At 40.3% G+C, this 22,827-nt stretch overlaps 1 protein-coding gene across 1 annotated transcript; it reads right to left on the reverse strand.

Annotated features, from left to right (window-relative positions):
• Window positions 1-1,209: 1,209 nt before the first annotated feature.
• PPP1R17 (protein phosphatase 1 regulatory subunit 17) lies at window positions 1,210-20,481 on the reverse strand. The gene is made up of 5 exons (XM_054060231.1): window positions 19,946-20,481; window positions 13,205-13,314; window positions 11,199-11,351; window positions 8,726-8,887; window positions 1,210-1,838 (listed from the first exon to the last, which is right to left on the reverse strand). The coding sequence occupies exons 2-5, from the start codon at window positions 13,284-13,286 to the stop codon at window positions 1,759-1,761; spliced, it is 477 nt and encodes a 158-aa protein (XP_053916206.1). The 5' UTR covers window positions 13,287-13,314; window positions 19,946-20,481; the 3' UTR covers window positions 1,210-1,758.
• Window positions 20,482-22,827: the final 2,346 nt, after the last annotated feature.

The raw sequence follows: 22,827 nt of genomic DNA on the forward strand, positions 1-22,827 counted from the left end.
TACTAATCTTGTTCCTGCTTTGTGTTGTTAAGGGTCTTCATGTCTAAACATGTACGTTTTCACAGCTAATCCATTGCTGATATTCATTTGAATATTTTCAGGATTCCACCCTCTCACTTTTGCTTTATTGTGCACTGAAGATATTCATCAACTTCACTGCTAAAGCTAGAGTCGAATCGCACGTATTTCTTTGTCACATACTTGCTGTGACATACTTTACTGTGTAACTTACATAAGTGCTGCGGTATGAACTATTGATTGATGATACTTTAAATATTCTCTCATTTCACTGATAGATTAAAACGAATAAAAATTGTACAACTTCTGGGTATCAGGCATCCCATTAATAACATAGCTGGCCTCTCGTACACTTTAATGCATGATTATTTATTATAAGCTTGTTGATTACATCTTAAAGCTGAATATCTGCAAATGAACTGCATTCTTATGAAAGGTCCTGGGTCAGTCACTGTGGCAAATGAAGTCCGAACTAGTGTGTTCTGCAGCTGTCTGCCTAAGGGTGTTAAAAAGATAACTGAATTCAGTCTGCCAGGCTAGATAATCTTTGACCTTTCTGCTGAGGTCCGTAAGGGTCCAAACAGCAGTGCTGCTCCATATAGCACACAGAGCTATTAAGGTAAGCAGAAAACTACCCAGTTCTACCTATTTTGTTCAATATCCTACCAGTACCCATCTCTCTTTGTATAAATGCTAAAGGCTGTAGCTGACTGTATAAACAATTCTTGATTGAATCGATGAGGTAAGCTGTTAAAAAAGAAGTTGAGGCTGTTCCACCGTGCAGTGTGCATATACCATTGAGTAACACTCTTCCTTTCACTCAGTTGTTACTCTCCCACTGTGATTTTTGTATTTACAACCCCTCCTAACTGATAACCTAGGACTCAATTTAAAAAGCAGACGTCAATAGAAAAAAAATAAGGATTAAAAGGATCAACTATCCAACTATTTTATCTTTCACCAACCCAGGAATAAAATCTTTGAAAAGAAAATAACCCCACACTCTACCCTGGTGTAACAGGCAGGCACACACTTCCCATATGTTTCTATTCTGAGAGCTTTACTCTCCATACTGTTTGATGTGCCAATGTTGACAGCCCTTAACTGTAAGTAAATCTAGCTTTTTCTCCTGACAAATACAAATCATGAGAGGATATAGGCAGAGGAAGTGTTTGTTTTGCATTTCAGGGACTCTAGAGTTGATTCCTGCCCTCCTATTTTCTCCATCTATCCCATCAGCTCTGCAGATGGGAATTCCTACTGCAGTCAGTGTTATTATAGCAGAGGAAAGCTGGATGAACAAGGCAAATTGTCAGGAGAAAAATGCAATTTGAATAATTATAGTTGATGTTTTACAGCCCTATGCTACCAACTGCCTTGATATCTAGTCCTAGGTGCAATGGACTGGTGATGCCCTTCGTGTTAACCCTTATCGCCATGCTGCACAAAGCTAGATCTGACCTGAGGTGGATTCCTCATTGACAAAAATCCTGGGAAGCTGCTTTTAACAAACCAAGAGAGTCCTTCCAGTCCCACTTGTAAGTGAAATTTCTGTCATTATCTCCTATGGTGCTTGCTGCAATTTCGTGAGATGTAGATAAGCACTTGAAGATAATTTAAATTCAAGTGCATGCTTAAGAAAATTATATATAAAAACAAAATTACTGGTTTTGATATGTGCTGCCACTTTGAATGACCCAGAATTATTTACACTGCATTATTGGAAAGATCACTGTATTCTTAACTGGGGATTGTGTCTCCGTCCTTTTCTTCATCTTCCATAATCACTGTTTGCTTTTCTTCTGTAATCAGCTTAGTGCCTTAAAAACAGAAGGACAAACAACCGCACCCCACCCAAAAAAAAAAAAAAAAAAGAGAGAGAAAGAGAGAGAGAGAGAGAGAAATTAGTTGATTTAAACATTAATTCTTTAGAAAATATCAGAATAAGAAGAATCTTTGAGTCCTCTCTAAATCTTGATCCTGACATAGTTTTCCAACATCATAGCAGTTACTCCTCATTAATTTTTGGTGCATCAGACTCCTGATATTTAGAGAGCTAGAAGTGAAACACTGCATTTTTAGCTAAATTAAGCACTCTTAAATCTAGTGTATTTCTACTACTTGCAAAAAGAGACACTAAAACTTTCTCTGGGAATTTGTTTCTTAAAAGGGGTTTGGGAAGATAAAAAAGGCAAAGGGCTTGCATGATGAAGTAAATATTGTGATTAATCTCTGTGACTGAGTCAGTTTATATGAACACTTGTATGCACGCTTGTTTTCTCTGTGTAAAGAGCAATATTATTTAGATTTTGCTGATAACAAAAAAGACAAATGCTAAAATACTCACATGCCAAGTGCCACCCCCACTGAAGTTATATACTATCAATATGTGCTAAAACCAACCAGATTGAGATCAATGTTAAAACACTTTGAGCAAGTATATGAGCTACAGAGTTTTGGGATCTTAACAAGCTTTGAAGCTTGGCCACCCTAGAAGAAAAATAAAGCTTCATCCCTGTCATGAAAGCACCAAAGAGCAATTTGACCTGATATTGAATGGATATTTGATTTCACAGTTCAAGCACACTGTGAGGATTCTAGAAACCTTTTCAGCAGCTGTAGGTGCACTATGTGAAGTATCTTCCTATATGTTGCCTTCTTCCAAAGACCTTCTTTATTATATAAATAGGTTATAGATCATACCTCTCACAAATATCTGCTTCTCCCCCCTTCTTTCCATCTGTCCTTCTCTCCCTCTAACTTAAAACAATAAGTTTACCCCTTGCAGATCTTAAGGCTTTTATATAATATCAAGATATCACAATTATGGTAGCCACTCTCTTTATTGGAAATTAAATTAATTGATTGAAGAGAGGACAATGCATTAGAAAATGTTCTTGATCCCTGTTTTAACAGATTGCGTTGAGTTTGCTTATTTCCAGTAAAATGCAAGTGACCTGTGAGATAAATTTTATTCCCACATTCCTTGGTGTGGAGGCTAATATAGTCTAAAAACAGGATGAGGGTTTCCATTGTGTCACAATCAATGAAATTTCTCCCTAATTTGGTCTCCTGCTGTTTGCTCTCAGTCTGTGCTAACCAGCTGAGCTGTTCTGTCAAACCAAAATGTTTTGCTGCTTTCTGCACCAAAAAGCCCTCTCACAGAGAAGGCTTTCAGTCCTGATGAGCTCTGCAAATAGAGCAATACCACACAGGAAGATTTTCTTCAACTTTGGAGTCTTTTCAAGAGGTGATGAATTAATCAAATTAACCCATAATGCCCTTCATTTAAGTTAGATCCAGCTTCATTTATATGCAGGTCTTGTGAACTAGCTGGTTTCAGTGGGATCATGAGATAAACTGAAAGGCATGAAAGAATATTATTTTGAAACAAAAAGGACTTCATTTTTTCAAACAAGAATTGAGTTAACCATTGTTAACTGCAAATAATTATGCCATATTATGGAGATGGATGTAAATATTCCCCACTCAGACTTCTGTTCAAGTAGAGAGCATAGGCAAATAACAAACAATTTTTTTCCCTGTTTGCTTTGGGATTTTTTGGGGTGGCTGTTAAGGGAGGGTGGGATTTTTTATTATTTTTATTTTTTCTTCATGGAGTATTTGAGAAGCTGAGAAAACATAGTTAAAATATGCTAAAAGTGTGACGATAAAATGAATTGTTTGATGAAAGCTAACTTGTCATTTAGGTAAATTCAGGAATAAGAAATCAGGAATGTAAGCCACATAAAGCTGCACTGTGCTTTATGATCGTGTCTCTCACTTGACTTATTAAGCAATGAAGGGAAAGCACGTTTATGTAATTCTGATAGCTTGATTATAGCACGTAAACTAGCCTTTTTAGAGCAGATGCTAGAGCTGGCTGGAAAGTAGCAGCTACGCAGAGGTCCCCAGCTCTTAGTTGGACCCATGTCAGTAGTGAGCTAGATGCTTAGCACAATCCATAGCAAAATGGTGCATTGTTATCAGTGAATCACTCTGGTGACTAATGAACTCTAAAGATTTCCAGCAGAGTTCAAAATGCAAAGCTTAGAGAAGGACATAGCTCAGAGCTGCAGGTTATTAACTGCAACCACCAGCAACTTTAAGGACAACCACGTGCCTTTAAAATCAGCCTTTTAATGCAAAACAGTGGAAAGAGGATATAAATTCGATGCCTTAGACAGAATTATTTCTGTAACACAAAAAAAGGTGGATTTTTTTTAATTTAATATAATGCCACTGATTACTTGTGGGGAAAGCGTGCTTTACTGAGTGTGGTTTGGAAATTCTGAGTTTAAAGGAGTGAGCAGGACTAGTAACTAGAGAATACTTGTAAGTCAGTCTTTCACTGTCTATTCTTTAAACCACCTGACCTACCCACCCGTCTTCCCAGCTGTGCGTCTTATGAAATGCAACTCATCCAACAGATCTCTTTGAAGGATTGGTAGGTTGTTCTGTTAATATCTGCCAAGAAATCTGACTAAGGAAAGCAAGGTAGAAATACAATGTAGCCATATTTTCCTAGCAGAACTCTTAACTACTTGCAATGTTTAGCTAGAGACTAGGAATTCAAAGGTACACAGAGACATGAGAGCTTCTGTTAGGAAGCTCAAACAGGTTCCTAACAGGCAGAAGAAGAATTTGGCTTAAATCAACCATTTTACCGGGTGCCATCTAGGTTTAAGCCACTTCTGGGTTGCAAATCACCAAGATGAAAATCACCAAGGTGGCACCAGTTCCCCTTGACTGCCTATAGACAACACCTGCAGATGGCTGGAAAAGAATTAGAGTGCTTCAGTTACATCCCTTGCATGAGAAAAGGGCAAGAGGTGGCACTAAACTGCTGTAATTCTCCCGCGTCACTCAGAGATTTTTTCACTGGGCAGTTGATGTTATCCCAATGGAGCTACATTAACTAGTACCTAGGGCATGAGGGAGGATGAGGGTTTGAAATGTGGTTTTACTAGTTATCTGTGATCCGATTAAGGAACTCTAATCAGCCACATTTCAAGAGCCATGTTCCCATATTACAGATGTATTTACATTCTTGCTCAAACCCACAAGCCTGAAAGAGCTCTCAGAAATACATCAGTTAGTTCAATATGTCACTAAGTAAGGATGGCAACAGAGTGTCCCAGAGTATGAGCTTTGGGTCAGATTTGAATCACTTACTGTCATGTAAGAGAGGAAAAAAAAATATTAGAGTTATTACATCTTATCTTTTGGTCTAATCCCTTCAGAAAGTCAAGGTGTTGGCTGGATGAAGGGAAATGCCACTGGAGGAGATCTCTGCTCATAGTTCCTTTGTACACAGATGGCACAATATTATTTGCACCACCTTATTATGAATTTGAAGGCAGAGTATATTTAGAAGTCAGGCCCTTGAAGGAGAGAGTTTTGTTGTGGCCAGGCCTAAACATTTAAGCTAGCTAAGGACTGATTTCCTTAGGCTTCTTCTGCAGACAACAGGTAGCCATGCTTTCCTGCTGACAGTAATATTCAGATTCTAACTTAGCATCTCCCTGGGATGTTTGCAAGGTGTAAAACTGATGTTTTATTTATTGACTTGCTTTTATTTGTGATAGAATATCTCTCTGGCCACCCAAGAAGGAGAGGGACCATTCTAGAGTGTTCAGAACCAGCTGGTAAAAATGGAGAGAGATAACACAGCTGACAGTTTTATCTACATTAACAACAAAGCTATTCATGTGGACAGCTGCTTTAAAAGATAATCTAGCAATTAAGCTCTGTTTCTACAAACAATTAAATGGAGCTTTTTGAATTGGCATCTGGAAATGGCATTTGAGAGGGATGTGAAGGGGAAATATTAGAAATGGGGACAACCCTCATTAGCAAGTCACAAGGGATACACACGGCACTGAGTGTGCTCCTTACTGCAGCAACACCAATAACAGAAAGATAGGGACAGAAATGCCTGTCTATATTTATTTAGCACACGTGGCCCTGCCAGGGCTTCTCGGGTCTCCTAGTCTATAATTCAGGTTCTATTTTGCACAGCAGTTCCGCAAGAGCTCTATTTGTTTGTGCTCTGTCTGCTGCTTCATGGGATAACCCTGAAAGTAAACAAGTAGTAAATATTGGACCGGCCCTCAGCCACAATAAGTCACTTTTTCATAGCAAGTCATAGAGCCACCACTGATGAATTTCAGCCAGCAGGATGCTATGTGTTGGTATGTGTCTTCAAAAGAAAAAGAAAATATGCATCCTCAGAGTAGGGAAGGAATGAAATTCAGGCGTCCAAACACATAGGCTGTTTTGACCCTGATACTGCATAAGTCTGCCATGGGCAGTCAGTTGCTAGAAAATGGATCTAGAATACAGGAACTCCAAAAACTGCCCACGGGGCAAAGCAGCATCTAGCAGGCAGCTTTGAATCCATGCTGAGTGCTAGGAGGTGGCTTCACCAGTAGGAAAGAAAGTGTCATTGGAATTGTAATTGAAAACAACTGAAAATTGCATTAGTTCCTATCATTTTCCCAACAGCAAATGCCCTAGTTTGATTTTTTTTCTCCATTTTTGAAAGTCACTGCATTTTTTTTCCACTTTCCTTGTTTTGCCGTGCCTTTCTCTCCTCTTTTGAGTGTTTTGATTACGAAATCATTTGAGGATTTAATGTGTTTCTGTTACCATAAAACTTGTATTACCTTCTTTTTGATTTGGAAATTATTAAAATTAAAGAGAAAGTCTTCATAGGAAGCAAGAGGTGAAGATCCTTACAATGATTCTCATTTCTCTCTTAAGTGCCTACTTAAGCTAGTTAAACTAAGGTCAAAATGAAGTAATAATCGATGCTAATCCAACCAGATAATTTTGAGACATGTCAAGGAATTAATTTGCCCTTGCTGCACCCTCTTAGCTAACAATTATATTTAAACCAGAACAAGAGTCAAGCCTCTCAGCTTCACTGCCACATATTTTGGCTATGATTTCTATCAGGTGTTTCTTTTTAAGATTCTCCTTGTCTGAGTATACCCTGAAATTCAAAGAATATACAGCATATCCAAAGGTGCTACAAGTGCCCAAATGCAACTTTCTTGGGAGTGTTTTTGAACTGGTGAAATTAATGTTTCATCTGTCCTCCAAGGTCCACAGGAAGGGTGTGTTTCAAGTACAATACACAGGACTAGTATTTATTATGAATGTGTTGATAATCTTTGTCTATTTTTGTTTCTGAATCAATTCCCAAAAAGACTATGATATTTTTCCCACCTCATTTATTTGCCACATGAAATTCCAGGTAATTTTCTGAGTAATTTCCACCAACAATTATATGTACTTTCCATTTTCAGTGCTCTATATTAAATATTTTAAATTGGAGCATTTGCAGTTGCACTCGGAAGTTGCATAATAGATTTGATTTTGCCCAGCAAGTGATTGGACCAGATTTCCCATGACTCACTCACAGCAACTCTGATGCCACAAGCCACTGGGATGCTTGTGATCAGTGAGCAAATAAAATATCTATTTTCTATAGGCTGAGCAATATGAAAGGCACTGTTATTCACCATGCTTGCTGCCATGATCCTGCAAACTCAGTCATACTCCTTTCTGCTTTTAGGAGCCCCATACTGATTAAACAAAAAAAAAAACAAAAACCACATTTAAGTCAGTTATGAAGGCTCAGGTTCATGAAGAAAGGAGGCATCTACAAAAACAGGTGACTGTTTGGACCGATGAAGCCTTTTGCACACCCTATAATTAATAGCTGTACCAGAAATTCCATTCAAAACGTACCTGAAACTCAGGTGCTTGAGGTTCTGAGCTGTTCTGTACGCAGTCAGGGCAAAAAAATATCTGTCTCAGGACCTTTTCATTTACTGTGCCCCATTGCTCAGTAGTGCCAGACCACTGCGGATTCGAGGTTCTAAGGTTTTCCAGAGGTTCATAAGGGTTTTCCAGTTTGGGCACTAGTTTGGATCTGGGCTTTGTTTGCTTTTCATTGTTTATTTGTTCAACTACTTGTTCATTTTTTGCTCCATTCTGTGATCTGAAAAAGTCTGGTGCATAGCATACAAATTTGCACAACTGCCTACATCCCTATCTCACACTAGTAGTTAACGTTTGTACAGTGCTTTATATTTTCAAAGATCTTCAGAAATATGAATGAATTAAGCCTCTTCTGTAACAGAGGAAGGTCGACAAACAAAGGATTTTATGTTCAAACCATGGCAGGCTGATTTCATGTTGTTACCAAGTAAGTTAGCTGCTGCACTGTGTATTATGCCAGAAGCACATGATTATCTTTAAGGTGCTGTTAACAAGAAGTTGAACATAGCTTGGTTTCCTCAGTGCAAGAGGATAATCAGGACAGCTTTGCTTCAGGCTTTTTGAGAGAGCATGAGCTATGACTGTGCTGGTGACTTACAAATTTGCATATGCTCAATTTGAAAAGCAAGGCACTGGTTGGCCTTTCATAAAGGTTTGAAAGAGTTAATTGAGTGGTTTAATGTCTTCTGTTACTCCTCTTCCCTTCTGCCCTGAAAGTATGAGTAGGGAATATGGAAAAGACTTTCTGTGGTCACCACTACTATTATATACTTTGACCAAACAGGTCCAGTTCAGTAGGAGCTGCTAAGTACACTGGGCAGAAAAATAATCTTCCAGCCTCCTTCCAGGCATTCCTCAGCCACTAGCCACTTTTAGATTCCTCTTTGGAGCACCTTTACCTAAGTAGGTTTCTTACCTATTATCAAGGGTGGGATGTGTATTGCAGGTGTATCTTTCCTCCTGGGCTTTTTCTGCTCCATTTCAGTGATCTGAGAGCCTGGAGTCACTCTCTCTCTCTGTGGCTTCTCTGTGATACCATACTTTTTCAGTAGATTATCAGAAAAGTCTGAAAGAATGCCTGCAGGCAGGAGAAAAATATAATTTTCCTTCAGTCTTGTTCGCATCAAAGACATCTGTTTGGTGTACCTACTCTTCAGGTTTTGCAGTTGTATACATTTCCTCCAAGTCAGTTACATCCCATAGGCTACAGAAAGCGATGCTATCAGGCCAGCTGGCTTCTGGTTGTACTTCATGGACTAAGATGCAGCCAATCAGAAATGATGGTAAAGGTGAGTGCCATCTTCTATTTCAGAAGTTTAGACATCTTATCAAACTAGGTTAGTCATGTGAATCCTCAAGTTTCTGCTTGGGACCAATGTAACCACACAGAAATAGCCTATTTTAACTAGTGTTTTCTTTAGGATATGGCTACCGGGGAGTGCAAAATGCAGCTCTCAAGGCTCTGAGCCACTCTTCCTTAAGAGAGAATTACTAGGGAAGAGATACATATGAAAGCTGAACAGAGTCAAGTTCAATATCTGGATTGCAAATACTGGAAAATCCCAGCTGCTTGTTTTTAACTTGGTGAATTGTTGTGGGTACACAGGGGACCATGCAAGTAGTTACTGGCTAATTCCTCTGTGTATGTGCAGCATAGGAGGAAGAACTCAATGTAGTTGATACAAGAGCACAGCTCCTTCCCTGGAGAGCACAAGGCTTCTCAGCAGAGAAAAGCAACAAACATTATTCCCACTGCTGATCTTGGAAAACTGTCAGGTTTCAGTGGCATCCTCCTGCTCATTCTTCCCTTCCTCAGGTTGGCAGCATTTGGCTTCTGAACTTCAGATGTTTGTAGATGTACAGCATCCTACAAGGAGGGCCTTTGTTGCTGCAGTGGTTTCTGGCTTCCTGAAATGCTGCACTTTGCCAGAGTCCCCATAAGCAAGAGAACCCCACAACTCCCAGGAGGAGCAACCTGCAGCCAGCTTGTGGATTTCTTTGGTCTCCTCCCAGCCTTATCCCCATCCTACCTCCCAGTGAACACTGGGCATGAGTTTCAGAAAAAAGTGCAGGGGCTGAAGTGAATCCTTTTTGATTTTGGACCAGATCAAATTGGAGCATCTATCATGGCTCAACAGCTAGAGATAAATATGCATCATTTATTATGTAAATGCAGGAAGACTTTACATGGCTAAGCCACTATCCGTCATATTTGAGAAGTCGTGGCAGTGCAGTGAAGTCCCCATTGACAGGAAAAGGGGAAACATAACTTCCATTTTTAAAAAAAAGTAAAAAGGAAGACTTGGGGAACTACAGGCTGGTCAATCTTACCTCTGTGCCTGGCAAGACCACAGAGCAGAGCCTCCAGGAAACTCTGCTGAAGCACATGGAAAATAAGGAGATGATTGGTGAAAGCCAACATGGCTTCATTAAGGTCAAATAATGCCTGACAAATTTGATGGCCTTCTACAATGCGGTTCCAGCACTGATGAATAAGGGAAGAGTAACTGACATCATCTACCTGTCTTTTGCAGGACTTTTGCAAAGCATTTGACACTGTCCTGCATGACAATCTTGTCTCTAAATTGTATGGACCACTCAGTGGATAAGGAGTTGGATGGATGATCACACTCAAACAACAGTGGTAAATGGCTCAATGTCCATGTGAAAACCAGTCACAAGTGGCATTTCTCAGGGGTTGGTGCTGGGATCGGTGTGGTTTAACATCTTTGTTGCAGACATGAACAGTGGGATGGAGGGCAACCTCAGCAAGTTTGCGACACCGAGCTGTGTGGCACGATTGATGCACTGGAGGGAAGGAATGCCATCCAGAGGGACCTTGACAGACCTGGGAGGGGGGTCTGTGCTAGCCTCATGAAGTTCAATAAGGCTAAGTGTGAGGTCCTACTTTGGCACTAGAATAGGCTGCCCAGGGAGGTGGTTGAGTCACCTTCCCTGGAGGTGCTTAAGGGACGGGTGGATGAGGTGCTGAGGGGTATGGTTTAGGGAGTGTTAGCAAAGGTTGGACTCAATGACCCAGTGGGTCCCTCCCAACCTAGTCATTCTATGATTCTACTCCTCAGCTGGGGCAATCTCAAGCACAGTTACTGGCTGGGTGTAGAATGGATCGAGAATAGCCCTGAAGAGAAGTACTTGAGGGTACTGGTGGATGAGAAGCTCAGCATGAGAAAACACTTCATCTAACAGGATAGGCCCTTAAGAAAGTCAGGTTCTTTGTTCACCTGTCTTCCCAGCTACACACAGCATGCAGCTGCTTTCTTGCCCACATCCAAGCGAATATAAGTGAATGAGGGTTCTCCAGGCTTTTTGCCCTTGTCCGGGTCACTCAACTGAATTGGGATTTTAAAGTCAAGATATGTATTTCTCACCTGTTAAAGGTGGTGGGGTGTGCAAAGCTGGTGTATCTTTTCTTCTTGGCTTTTTCTGCTCCTGTTCAGTGTTTTGGGAAGCTGGGATGGTTTTACCTTTTCTTGGTTTCTTTTTGAGGTCACAGCTCTTAATCAGCTGCTCTGAAAGATCTTCTGCAGGGAGGGGGGAAAAAAGATAAATAGAAATTGAAGCAGAGAGGAAATAATAAACTAGACGGTAAAAAGAAAAGCTCTAATAATACTGCTTTCTTCCAAGTAAATTAAAATGCCTGTGGAGAAACATCTCTCAAACAGAAATTCTGCACAAGAGGCCTCTGTGCCATACTGTGTGGGAGTCAAGTGACTTAGGTGGTCCTTCTGCAATGTAGGTGCTAGACATAGAGCAGATGGAGAGAGTTGTGGGTAGCTGTGTTACATGGCAGAGGGAAGGCTGCATCATTGTGTGCAGAGGTCTTATTGCCATCCTTGTTTTGTCCAGAGCTAACTGTGTGGGCTGTCTTCAAGGGTTACAAGGGGACTTTTGTGAAGGATTTATGTACATGTGTGGGGTTAACTTGAGGCGTTGGTAAACCAAGCCAGTACATTGTACCCTTCAAGAGATGGCTTTATTTTCCAGTGCCAGACCAGCTGGTATTCACTTTTGATTTACATAACATTACCCTGGATTTTTGGGTTTCCCTTAAAACAAACCTTGACTCAGATGACTCAGAGGATCAGCATGGTTTTTCTGCAATGATCTGCATTCCTGGGTACTTTTGTAAGCCAAAAATACTGAAGAAATCCTGTCATTAGTACCACCACACAAAGTAATGCTTTGATTTCTTAAAAGCCGCTTGTTTTACTTCAGCTGGGTCCCCCATACCCAATCCCTGACTGCAGACTTCAGTGCAACTGAACTTTCTTTCAGGCTTTCTCAAACTGTTTGAGGGAGCTCCTACCTCTGCAAGCCTGCAGTAGACATGGGAAGGATGAGTTCTGGGTGAAGTCCCTGGAAGAGACAGGATCTTTTTCTGGCCCTTACAGGCTCCCTGCACGGTCCTAATGAGCTCATTTAACTTCTCCCTGCCTCATTTTCCTGACTGTAGAATGGGACTTGTTCTGCACTTGTTTAAACAGGTAATTTTAGGAAACAATTCTGTTTAGTATATAAGCAGTTGTAAAAGTAATGCATGTGGCTAGTTCTGTCTCTGTGTGGCAGAGACAGAATTAGGACACCTTCCTTGCAGGCCAGATAAACAAAGTTTATAAAATTGTGCTAGCTTGCGGTAAGAAACTCTTTTTTGACAAGCCAGTGAAATTGCATTTGTGTTTCATTACTGTCATCACACGGGTAGCAACAAGCGAATAAATTTTTGTTTCAGGGTTGCTAAATCTTCATGAGAGTTTTTTTAAGGCTGGAATGAAGTAATAGCATTTGAAGCAGAGGCAAAGACCATGAATATGCAAAAAGCCCATCTATCAAGTGTGAAGTCTGGTATTTAGGAGTGTGGTGGAGCAAAGACGCCTCTAGTGCTCTCAGTGCAAAAGTTATGTATGAAATAGGTTCAAGAGAAGAAACAGATTGACAAGGAAGACTGAAAGAGAGAAAATACTTAGAAAGCCACCCTAGTGGAGGCAAAGGGTCTGTTTGAAACCTTTTACTGAAGCTGTATGTGCAATATGTATTCAGGTAAGGCTCAGCTATATCCTACCTTTCAGTTTATTGTTGTATAAATAAAGAAAGTGATCTGTTTTCTTCTGCAAAGAAAAAGAATAATGGCTCTTTTTCCTTTCTTCTCTTTAATTAACTTCACTCTAGAGCCTTAGCTAATATTTATATACAGAAAAAACACCCTTTGCCTTTCCATCTGTTATTGGAAGTGTCAACAGAAGGTATAATCTATCAGGTTTCATGGGGGCTCAGTTGTGCTGCTGGAGGGGAAAAGCTGGCACTGGACAGGTCCTAAGGCTGACGTGAAGACAACCCCCCTTTAATTACAGAAATTACATCATCTAAAAACACTTACCTAAATGGTTACAGTGTGAATCTCGCTTGTCTGATCTGTCTTCCGGGATATCAAGTGGCTGAACACATTCTGTAGACATCATTGAAATGGCCTTTTCTCCCCTTTTGAAGCTACACGTACACGCACATACACACAAAAACAAACAAACAAACAAATAAATAAATAAAAGCAGTAGCATGACATAAAACAGACATTTTGTTGTTATAAATCCACTTGGTAGTCAAATCATTAGAAGTCCTTGTCTTCCAGCTGCTTTCTGTCATGCAGTCTGCTGGCCTGATTCGTCTCACATGTGCTAAGAGATGCATTTATTCACGGCCTTGGTTACACAGGAAATATACAATTTTTTCCACTTAGCTTGCTGTAAACAACCCATGCTAGCAAAGGAAATTCATTGGCTCTACAGAAGAATATTGACTTTGATCATGCAGAAAATGCTATCAATCACGCACACAAAATAAATGCTAGGAAACAGGATGTTTTGTCCTTGATTTCTTCTCCATTTTTTCTCAACTGCGAATTAAGGATTATATTTTGTGTTTATCAAACAATCTAAGATTCATTATGAATGTTGTTTAGTTAATCTTGCAAGTCCAGGTCCTCTAAGAGCGCTTGGATACTCATGAAGACCCAGGTGTGAGTGCTGCCTTTGGAAAATGGCCAGTGTCCACAGACAGGGTGAGGTAGACTTACTCATCACCTTGGTAAGAGCATAGGAACCCATTTCACAAAGCTGCTTAAGCACCTGTGCTCTGTATGTCTCACTGGATTGCTGTTTTGGGTGTTTTAACCCCCTTTACTCACAACTGCAGAGGGTCCTGGAGCCCAGCCTCCTACCTGAGCTCCCCCAGCATCCTCCAAACTGTTATTTGATCCTGGACTCACTCTGGGACCACCCCAGATGCCATCATGGGAAGAAGGAAATTAGGCCCAGCAGAACAACAGAGCAATGTTAAACGGGAAAAAAAGCCCTTCAGCCTGAAAGTGTAGTCTGACTGATGTGGGTATCTCCTTTCAGCTGTGGTAGTTTATCATTCACAACCTCTGTTCTCCATTTTTGGAGAGTAAGCACAAGCTGTGACTTTGTTGTAGGGAGGGAGAAGGCACTGAGGAAGAGAAAAAAAAACAGAAGACAACATGAACAGTAGAAAGAAACAGGAGGAACTAGGAAAACAATAGAGGAAGGGGAGGTGGAGAAGAAAAGGTAAATAAAAGACAAAGGTGAAAGAAAATGCAGTCAGAGAAAAACAGTGAAAAGGAGGGTAGTGGAATAGGAGACTGCACTGTGAGAGTTTGTTTTTATCTTACTGGAGGTAAAGAAATTACCTGTATAATTTCTCTGTAAATTTCAGTGATCGGTTGTTAAGCAGAACAGTAGGAGAGTTAACCTCATTTTTGTGACTAAACTTGTGTCTATATAAAGAACAATTAGCCCTCTAGCAAAATCCAGACATAAATATTTGCCAAATGAAATATGAAAGGTCACACATATAATCATGTGCTGAGCTAATTCTCCAGGGGATGGAAAAACATGTCCTCTGTAGGTCTCACTGGCTCACTGGTGACTTCAAAGTAAGTGGAGAAACACAGGCTGTCACTAATAAAGGTCAGGGACATTGACTCATAGCTTATACATGGGATTAACTCCCATAACTTTCAGTATTCATAATTCACAAAAAATTTGTAAAATTCTACTAATTCTTAAATAACTACCAGATCAGGTCTGGATAAGGAGTTTGACCCTCAGCTGTTTCCTGCACTACGTTCCAGTCCAGTCTCACATCCCTAGTAAAGGATTATACTGTCTGGAATCTTAATTTTCATTTACAGAAAAAATAATCTTCCATTTCGAAAGACTCTGCATAAAGGAATCTTTGAATGCACCTTTTCCTGGTATGGTTGCTCTGTTTATCTGCATCAACTGCATAAACAAACTATAGCTTTGGCTTTAAAATTAAGCCATCATAATTGTATTTAAACCAAAAACTTATCATCTGGCCATGTGAAGGTTCTCATTGCATTTTGTGGCTTGACAAAGGTTTTTTTCTTCCAGTGCCATTTGATTTTATCAGATTTGATTAGGGCACACTGGGTAAACATTATAATTGCAGCAAAAATGTTCTTTTCTGAAGGATACTCTGTTTAGAAAGCTTGCAAAAACATCAGGCATAACATTTCAGAAAATACGGACTTTTTTTGAACAGCTCTTGAGGAAAAAAAGCTGAAAATAGATTGTAAAATTTAAATGTAAGATCAGTAGTAAGTTATACTGACTGCAAATACTTTATAAAATACAATTAACCTTGGTTTAATTTCTCTAAGTTGTTTCATCAAGTCATTTCACCTAATAAAATAAAAGTTATGTAAAGAGACTTAATGTAGGATAGCTATATGTAGATTATGAGACTTCCTTAATTTTTTTTCCTTAATACAGTAGTTTGAAAAGTAGTATTCCAAAATAAATCTCTTGGAGATATGTTCACATTTTCATAGTCACAGATGCCAAGCCCTTGGCATCTTCAGTGCTTTAAAATATGGCTTTACAGCCTAACTTCCTTCACTCTTCCCCTTTTTTTAAACAAATTTGCCCTGTAGCCTTGCTTCCAAAAGTGTTTCCACACTGCATACTGTGCCAGTCTGTGTGACAAAAGAGTAAAAAGAGAAAGATTACCAAAATGTATAATGGTTTTGATATCTTGGGTCTATATCCATTGCACACAATTTGCAAACCTGTGACAGCTGTCATTGTACATTACACACTTTAGTTCAAAGAGAGATGATGTATGCGTGCATTGTAATGGTGCTTTCCCAAACCACTAAAATCAATTCCTGCCATTGAAGAAACAGGTTCCCCAGTAATGCTTCATGTGAGAAGAATAATGCTGTGGGGACTATATGAAATCATTACAATGCCTTTACAAATGGAAGTGCATTCTCGGATTTTCACGTGTTAAGTGCAACTCTTTGTAGCACCCTTCACGCTAGCATGGTTTGTGCTCTCTGCTGCCGTCAGTTGTCTTGGTAGGTAATGCTTGCTATTTGTGTGATGGACTAAGTTGATTTTTCTTGCACTCTGTTATATCTCTTGACATAATAATCCACATTCATCCTTTGTGCAACTATAATGGTTACAGGGGAGCTCTAAATCACACTCAGCACGAGACACTTCCTGAAAAGCATATAGATTTTTCCATATGAATTAACATTCGGTAGTCATTTAGCCTGAGGATTTGGTACAACTAGCAGCTAGAGCTAGGCTGGACCAGCCCCCACCCCACAGACGTATGTGCCTAAAGGAGTCACCTCCAGTCTCTTGCTTTTGGGAAAAGACTGAGCTGATGGAGTCACCTTAAATGCTTCCTTAAAGGTTGTGACAAGTTCTAGCTTTGCTAACATAGTTTTGCATTTGCTCCATGTCACAGCATTCCACATTCAGTAGCATTGGCTCTACTTCCAGACAAAGAGATTATACTGAGAAAAGCAAGGAATGACAAGACAGACTGAAAAGTGCAAGCATGAATAAAAGCTACTTCAACCTCATGTGGATGAGTTCTCATGCTTAGTAATTGTCACATAAGGGCAGGACTTCTTTGGGCATAAGCATTTGTAAGTGATAGTGATTCAGATAAAAAGTATCTGAACTTCTCACTTTCTGGATATCAGCTTTGGATTTCTAGGTAGCTTAAAGAACACTCCATTTTTTTTTTCAGAATTCTCCATTACCTTATGTGCTTCATTAATGTGCCCAGATAAAGCTATCCAGAGAAAGGAGATGTACAACTCCTACCACTTGCTAAACACAAAAATGCAGGCCAATAATAGCATTTCTTTCTTTGCTTAAATTTTGGTCTCCGTCAAAAAGTTCACCAATGCAACTAGTTCCAGGCTTCAATTAGGTAATAACATTTTGCCTAGAGACAGACAAACCAGTTTTGGTTTGCTATTTTAATGTGTAGTTTGTTTAATGTAGATATTTATTGCAAGCAATCAGTCTCGAGCTTAGGGTATATTCAGCAAAGCTGCTCTCACATATTTCTACCAAAATGGTGTAAATCTTCTGAAGCCATCTGATCATGTGACATTTAAACCAACTTGAAATTAAATGCCATGAGAAAAACCTATCTTGTAAGCTAGATAGAAAATTAAAGCTTTGAGAACAAAATTATAAAGCTAGACTTCTCCTATTTGATCCTGAACTGTGCACAGAAATGTCTTTGGACAGTTAAATCTCCATTTCTTGTCTTCTCCTGGGATTTGAATGATTGTAGGTGTTACACAGCTACATGGAAATGAGTTACCTATGATATTTGTACCCAGTCTCAAAGGACAATGCAGTTCTCAAATGAGTCATGAATAGTTGATCATTCTTACCTGTAAGATGGAGAAATTAATTTCTGATCTGCAATTCTTATCAAAGAATGTCAATAGTCCTCACCATTGTATATTAAGGGCATGACTTGTTACATCTGTGTGTAATTTCCTTGTATGTTGAATACTTAGAACTTTTGAAGTGACCCTTTGTAAGGTCTTCACAAACTGTGCTTCTGAGGACTTCAGTAGACCATACGGTGTTGTCCACAAGTATGTGAATTTTTCTTTTTCATTGTTGAGGTTGTCGTTGTTTTATTTCCACAACTGACAAATTTCCCAAGAAAAAAACATTCACTGTTTTGCAGGACATGCAATCAGGACATAATCATTAGGACATGCAAATCATTGGCATGTTGTCAAGAATGCTACATAAATAGAAGTACTTTTGAGAGCATCTTTGTTGGGTGGTAGCGGGCAATCTGAATTTAATAAGTATTTATTTTGGTAGGCTGGTAATAATGTTGCCACAGAAGTCTGTATGACACTGTACCTGTCTTCTCCTGGATCCAGAACACTTTGTAAGAACATACTTTTGACATGAATTGAGAGAAGGACAGCTCAAGAGCATAAACAGAGGCAACTGATGCTCTGGGGTGGGACAGCACGCATACATGCTTGTCCACATTCCCGTAGGTAGGGCCTGCCCTTGCTGCCACTGATGCACTAGACAACTGGAAATGGGTACAAGTAGGAATATTTCACAGCGTACTGCCCCATGCTATCACCAGGCAGAGCTTGGACTGCAACAGCTATAGTCCAGCCTGCACTGAATGCAGCACTTTACTACCCTGCCCAAACTGCTGCTCGAGCACCAGGATTTGTCCTTTAAGACTAGTGCGTTTCCTCCTATCACACACATTTATAGTCTTCTGAAAGGTTTTGATTATAAAATTATTTTTAAATGCTTTGCCCTTCTCTGTCTGGTTGCAGTGAAAACATAGGCAAAGAGAGGGACAGGCAGGCTTCTCTTCTCTTCCCTCCCTAAACGTATGTGGAAGGCAAAGATAGACCTGTCCTTCCTTCTGTCACGTGTCCTCTGCAGGGTCTTATAGTGTGAGTAGGCCCCTTATTTGCATGAAGTCATTAACAAACATGTAAAGAAGGAAGAAGACACTATCGTCTGGATGTAGTCATCCTACACCCACCTTTCTAACATAGATGTCATCTCAAAGAGCTCAGGGGCCAAGAGGAATGTTACCACGCCTGGCTGCCTTTGACCCTGTCCACCTGCACTCAGCAGACAACCTTGGCTCTTTTACCAGCAAATGTATACCTTCACCCATACCCTGATCCTATCCTAGACTCATTACAACTGCTTCCTGGACAAATCTTGTCAATAAAGCAAGGCAACACATCTAGTGCAATCAAAGTAGAAAATAGATGCCCCGAAAGTAGAAAGTCTGGGTGTACTTGCTTTGCATTCCAAACTTTTCATTATGAGTTTGACTGTATGTTTAATGTTAGTCTATTGGAATGATGTCATCCTGGGCACAGAAGATAGCTTCATGATATGGCACAGAGTTTCTTCATAAGTTATTTGGGCCCTGGATTGCTCTCTCCAGTCATTGTTGTCAGATTAGCATGATTTTTGTTTTTCAAAAGCATATTTAAAACTTCTTAGGAAACACTTAGGTATTCAAAAGTCTAATCAAGGTGCCTTCCTCCACCCAAAACTTGTGCTATTAATATTGTGCAGATGCAGAAATCCCACAGACCAGTCTGGAAGCAGTTTCCTTTCACAGACAGTGTGCTTTTGGGGGCCAGTTCAAATCCCTGGTTGGGCTGTGGACTGACTCCTTCTATCTCCTAGAAACTTACAAACAAAACCCACCAAAATACCAACAGTTAAACTTTGATTGATGGGAAAAACTGTAGGATACATTTGCACAGCTTCTAGACACAAAGTTTCTCTCTTTGGAGATAATATAAAATAGGAAGTCTTCCTTAATTATTTCCTTAAGGTACAAACTAACTCTTGCAGGTATCAACCCTTTGTGGGGGATAAGATATCCTGATACCAGTTCCTACTCTGCTGGCTTGTATTATCAGCTGGTGAACTGTCTCAGCAGTTAAAGTTAGTCGTAGGGGTTGTCTCTAAAGCATTCTCCTCCCCACGATCCCATCCATGCATTCCAGACTCAGAGTGGTTGCACCCCAAGATTACTCGTGTGGGGCCATCTCCCAGCCTGCTCCCCACAGAGTGGGGACCCCACATTTTCCTGCTATTCCCCACGAGTGACACAGACAATTTGCCTTCCTTCTGGTGTTGGCTGCTAAAGGGAAAGAAACAAAGAAAGAAAAATAAAAGAGGAAAAGAGCAAAGCAAGAAGCCACCCGGGCGGGAGGGAAGTGTGTGGATGAAGTACTTACGAAGTGGTGGGAAGGGTGCGATTCGGCGTCGGGGCTTGCTGGAGCAGGACTTTTCTGAGCTGGGATCGCGACTGATGTTCCTACCCGCCTTATCTAGGGAGCAGCAGGAGCTGTCGTTATGGCAACGCTGCGCTCAGGCTTCCTCCGGGAGGCTGGGGACCAGCATCACAGCTCCCCTGCCCCACCAGCAGGTTTTAGTCTTGTCTCTTTCCTCTTCGGCAACTTGCTGAGGCCGAAAAAGAGGGAACAAGACGTGGTAGACCGGCAGCACCTCAAGGCAAAGACATCTCTCCTGCCAGGCGAATAAGAGCCGACGGCGCTGCTGCTCTCAGAGAAGCAGGCAAGGATCTGAAAGCTTCGGCGAAGAGAGTCAAAAGGCAAGATGCAGCTGCTGTGTCAAGAGGCACGGGAAAATGGCAAGGGGAGGGAGCAAGACTGATGCTGTCTGTGACCCAGGGGAGAGCTGAGGATAAAAGTAGAGTGAAGAAGCAGGGCGCAGAGCAGCACCATGAGCACTAGAAGCAATGGCCACTGTCTCCAGCACTGAGGCTCAGCAATGACTGCAGTGTTTATGTACGTATCTGGCCACAACTGGTTATACAAGCATGGTATTTACAGGGCCAAGCAGGGAGTCTTCTGCGGCTGCCAGTTGTTTGCCAAGAGAGACCAGTCTCTCCTATTTTAGCCCATACCTTTGGATAGAGCTGTTATTTCAACCGAAGGGAAAACATGCAAACATATCTGAAGTTGGAAAAGCTCTGGGAGAGACTCTCTACTCAGTGGTGGGACTATGAACTGCCCTTCTTGGTATTCATTTGCAACAAAAATACCTTTGTCTATGTCCGTTTAATAAAATACCTTTAAAAACTGTGATTACTCACAGTTGCTGTTATCTCCTCTTTTCCTCAACTCAGTGACTGCAATTGAACAACACCAGCGTGCACTGCATACTTTATATTAGGCAAGGTTTCTTTCATAAATATTATATTGTACAGAAGGCCCAAAGGGACAAAATCTAGTTCCCAGCCCGGCAAACTGTGGAGAATCTTCAGATCCTGTACGTTTCAGGTGCAGTTCTGGCAACTGCCAAACACATCAAATGCTCTAAAGGCATCACCTGGAAGTGCTGTGAGCTTTCTCCATCAATGTCTGGGAGAGATAAGCACATTCCATATCTCATGGAGTATAAGTTGTGTGTGTTTAGGTGTCTCAGAGACAAATCTGTAAAAGCAAACATAAACTCTTAAGTCACTCCTGAAAAAAAAAAAAGGAGCACAGGCTCATAAGTAAAGTACACTAAATTTTTTTGGTAAGATTAAGATTTCTAACTGAAAAGAAAAAAGGAAAATAAAACAAAACAACCCCAAACTCCTCCAAACCAGACAATCCTGCCCATAACAATATTGGGGGTTTGAGTTGCCCATTTCTATATAACTTTGATTTTACTTTCATTATTACCAAGACCTCTTTGTTGCAGTGAGCTTTAAATAAAAAAAAAAAACCACTTTATTTTTACACAGAAAAGCCTTTTATATAGAAACAGAAATAATTTCATATTTTTCTGCGAACTCAGAAAAATCAGAATGAGATGACTGACAAATAGGCTCACAAAACAAATAATTCAAATAAGAAATATGTTTTGAAACTCAGCTCAAGATTGCATTTTTATATTCTCATTGTCCTGATTGAAAAAGTCAGTCAGTCATTTATAGTACTGGAAAAATTCCCCAAAGATGAGAAAATAATTTCCTCTTCTAATCACTAGATCCTCAGGATGCTTTGGGACTATTACAGGATAGCTTTACTCACAAGGAAAATGGCCTATCACACTCAGAGAGATTACATATCCAACCCTAGTCACCTCTCACATTTGACAGGTACTGCATGATGCCATGAACAATGTTACTGAAGCAGAAGGTTTATACCAGTCTTCCCAGAGGGGCTGTCACATTACCAGTGTGATGGAGGATTTACTCCCTGGTCTGATCTTTTAAGTGTTTACAGTTGTTGTCCTGCTCGTACGAGGGTTGGGACTCCTTCCAGCTTTCTAATCCTTCCTGCTCAGTTATTTCACAAACACAGTCTGGAAAATAGCCTGATAATAAATCTGCACTTTAACCCTCTTCCCTTGTATGCGAGTATTCCCATCAGCTCTTGGGTAACTATTCATGTAATTAAAGATAAACACATGTCTAAAAGTTTCCAGGCTGAAGACAGGCAATTCAGCTTTGACAGATGGGAAATGAGGAGACATTCTAATATAAACCAGATAAATACACAAACACATACTCACATATATATCTACACACACATATATATATTTGCATACATATATGTATGTACGACTATTACCTACCTATGAATTTGTTATTTTTACATTTGTTTCGGGCTTGGTTTGTAATTCAAGTGTCAAATTTTCCAGTGTCCAAGGGGCAGTGAGAATTTGGCCTTCCTTTGATACATTTTTCCTGTTTCATGTTTTCCTATTCTATACTGAAAAGTTGGCCTACTGAAACTTTTCATCACAGCAGAGAGCGTGATTCCCTGAAAGATATATGGTGCCTCTTGATGTTATACTGGCTGGTCAATAGTAGATCTACAGTTGGTTTTACAAGGCGAGCACAGATGGCTTTTCAACACTTCAGTCACTGAGATGCTGGAGACCATCAGGTAAGTCATATCACAGTACATTCCTATGCAAAACCCTCTCTTTAAAGAGGTGAGGATGAGCATGACTATCAACACCAGGAGGCCCATCCTAAAGATGATGTAGTTGTGACCTCTGCGTATTCCACATCTACTGCAGAAGACCATGAAGGGTGTTAAAAAACTAGTATACAATAAAAGGTGTATATGGAGATATTTCACGTGGTTCTGTAGGG

This window comes from Cuculus canorus, chromosome 2 (assembly GCF_017976375.1).
Source record: "Cuculus canorus isolate bCucCan1 chromosome 2, bCucCan1.pri, whole genome shotgun sequence".
NCBI lineage: Eukaryota > Metazoa > Chordata > Aves > Cuculiformes > Cuculidae > Cuculus > Cuculus canorus.

Excerpts from the sequence above, each read along its gene's own strand:
- PPP1R17 (XM_054060231.1), bottom strand. The coding sequence starts at position 13,286 with ATGATGTCTACAGAATGTGTTCAGCCACTTGATATCCCGGAAGACAGA. Across the intron at positions 11,352-13,204 it reads TTCACACTGTAACCATTTAG|AAGATCTTTCAGAGCAGCTG; the intron begins GTAAGTGTTTTT and ends CCCTCCCTGCAG. Across the intron at positions 1,839-8,725 it reads CATCCCACCCTTGATAATAG|GCACTAAGCTGATTACAGAA; the intron begins GTAAGAAACCTA and ends TCTGTTTTTAAG.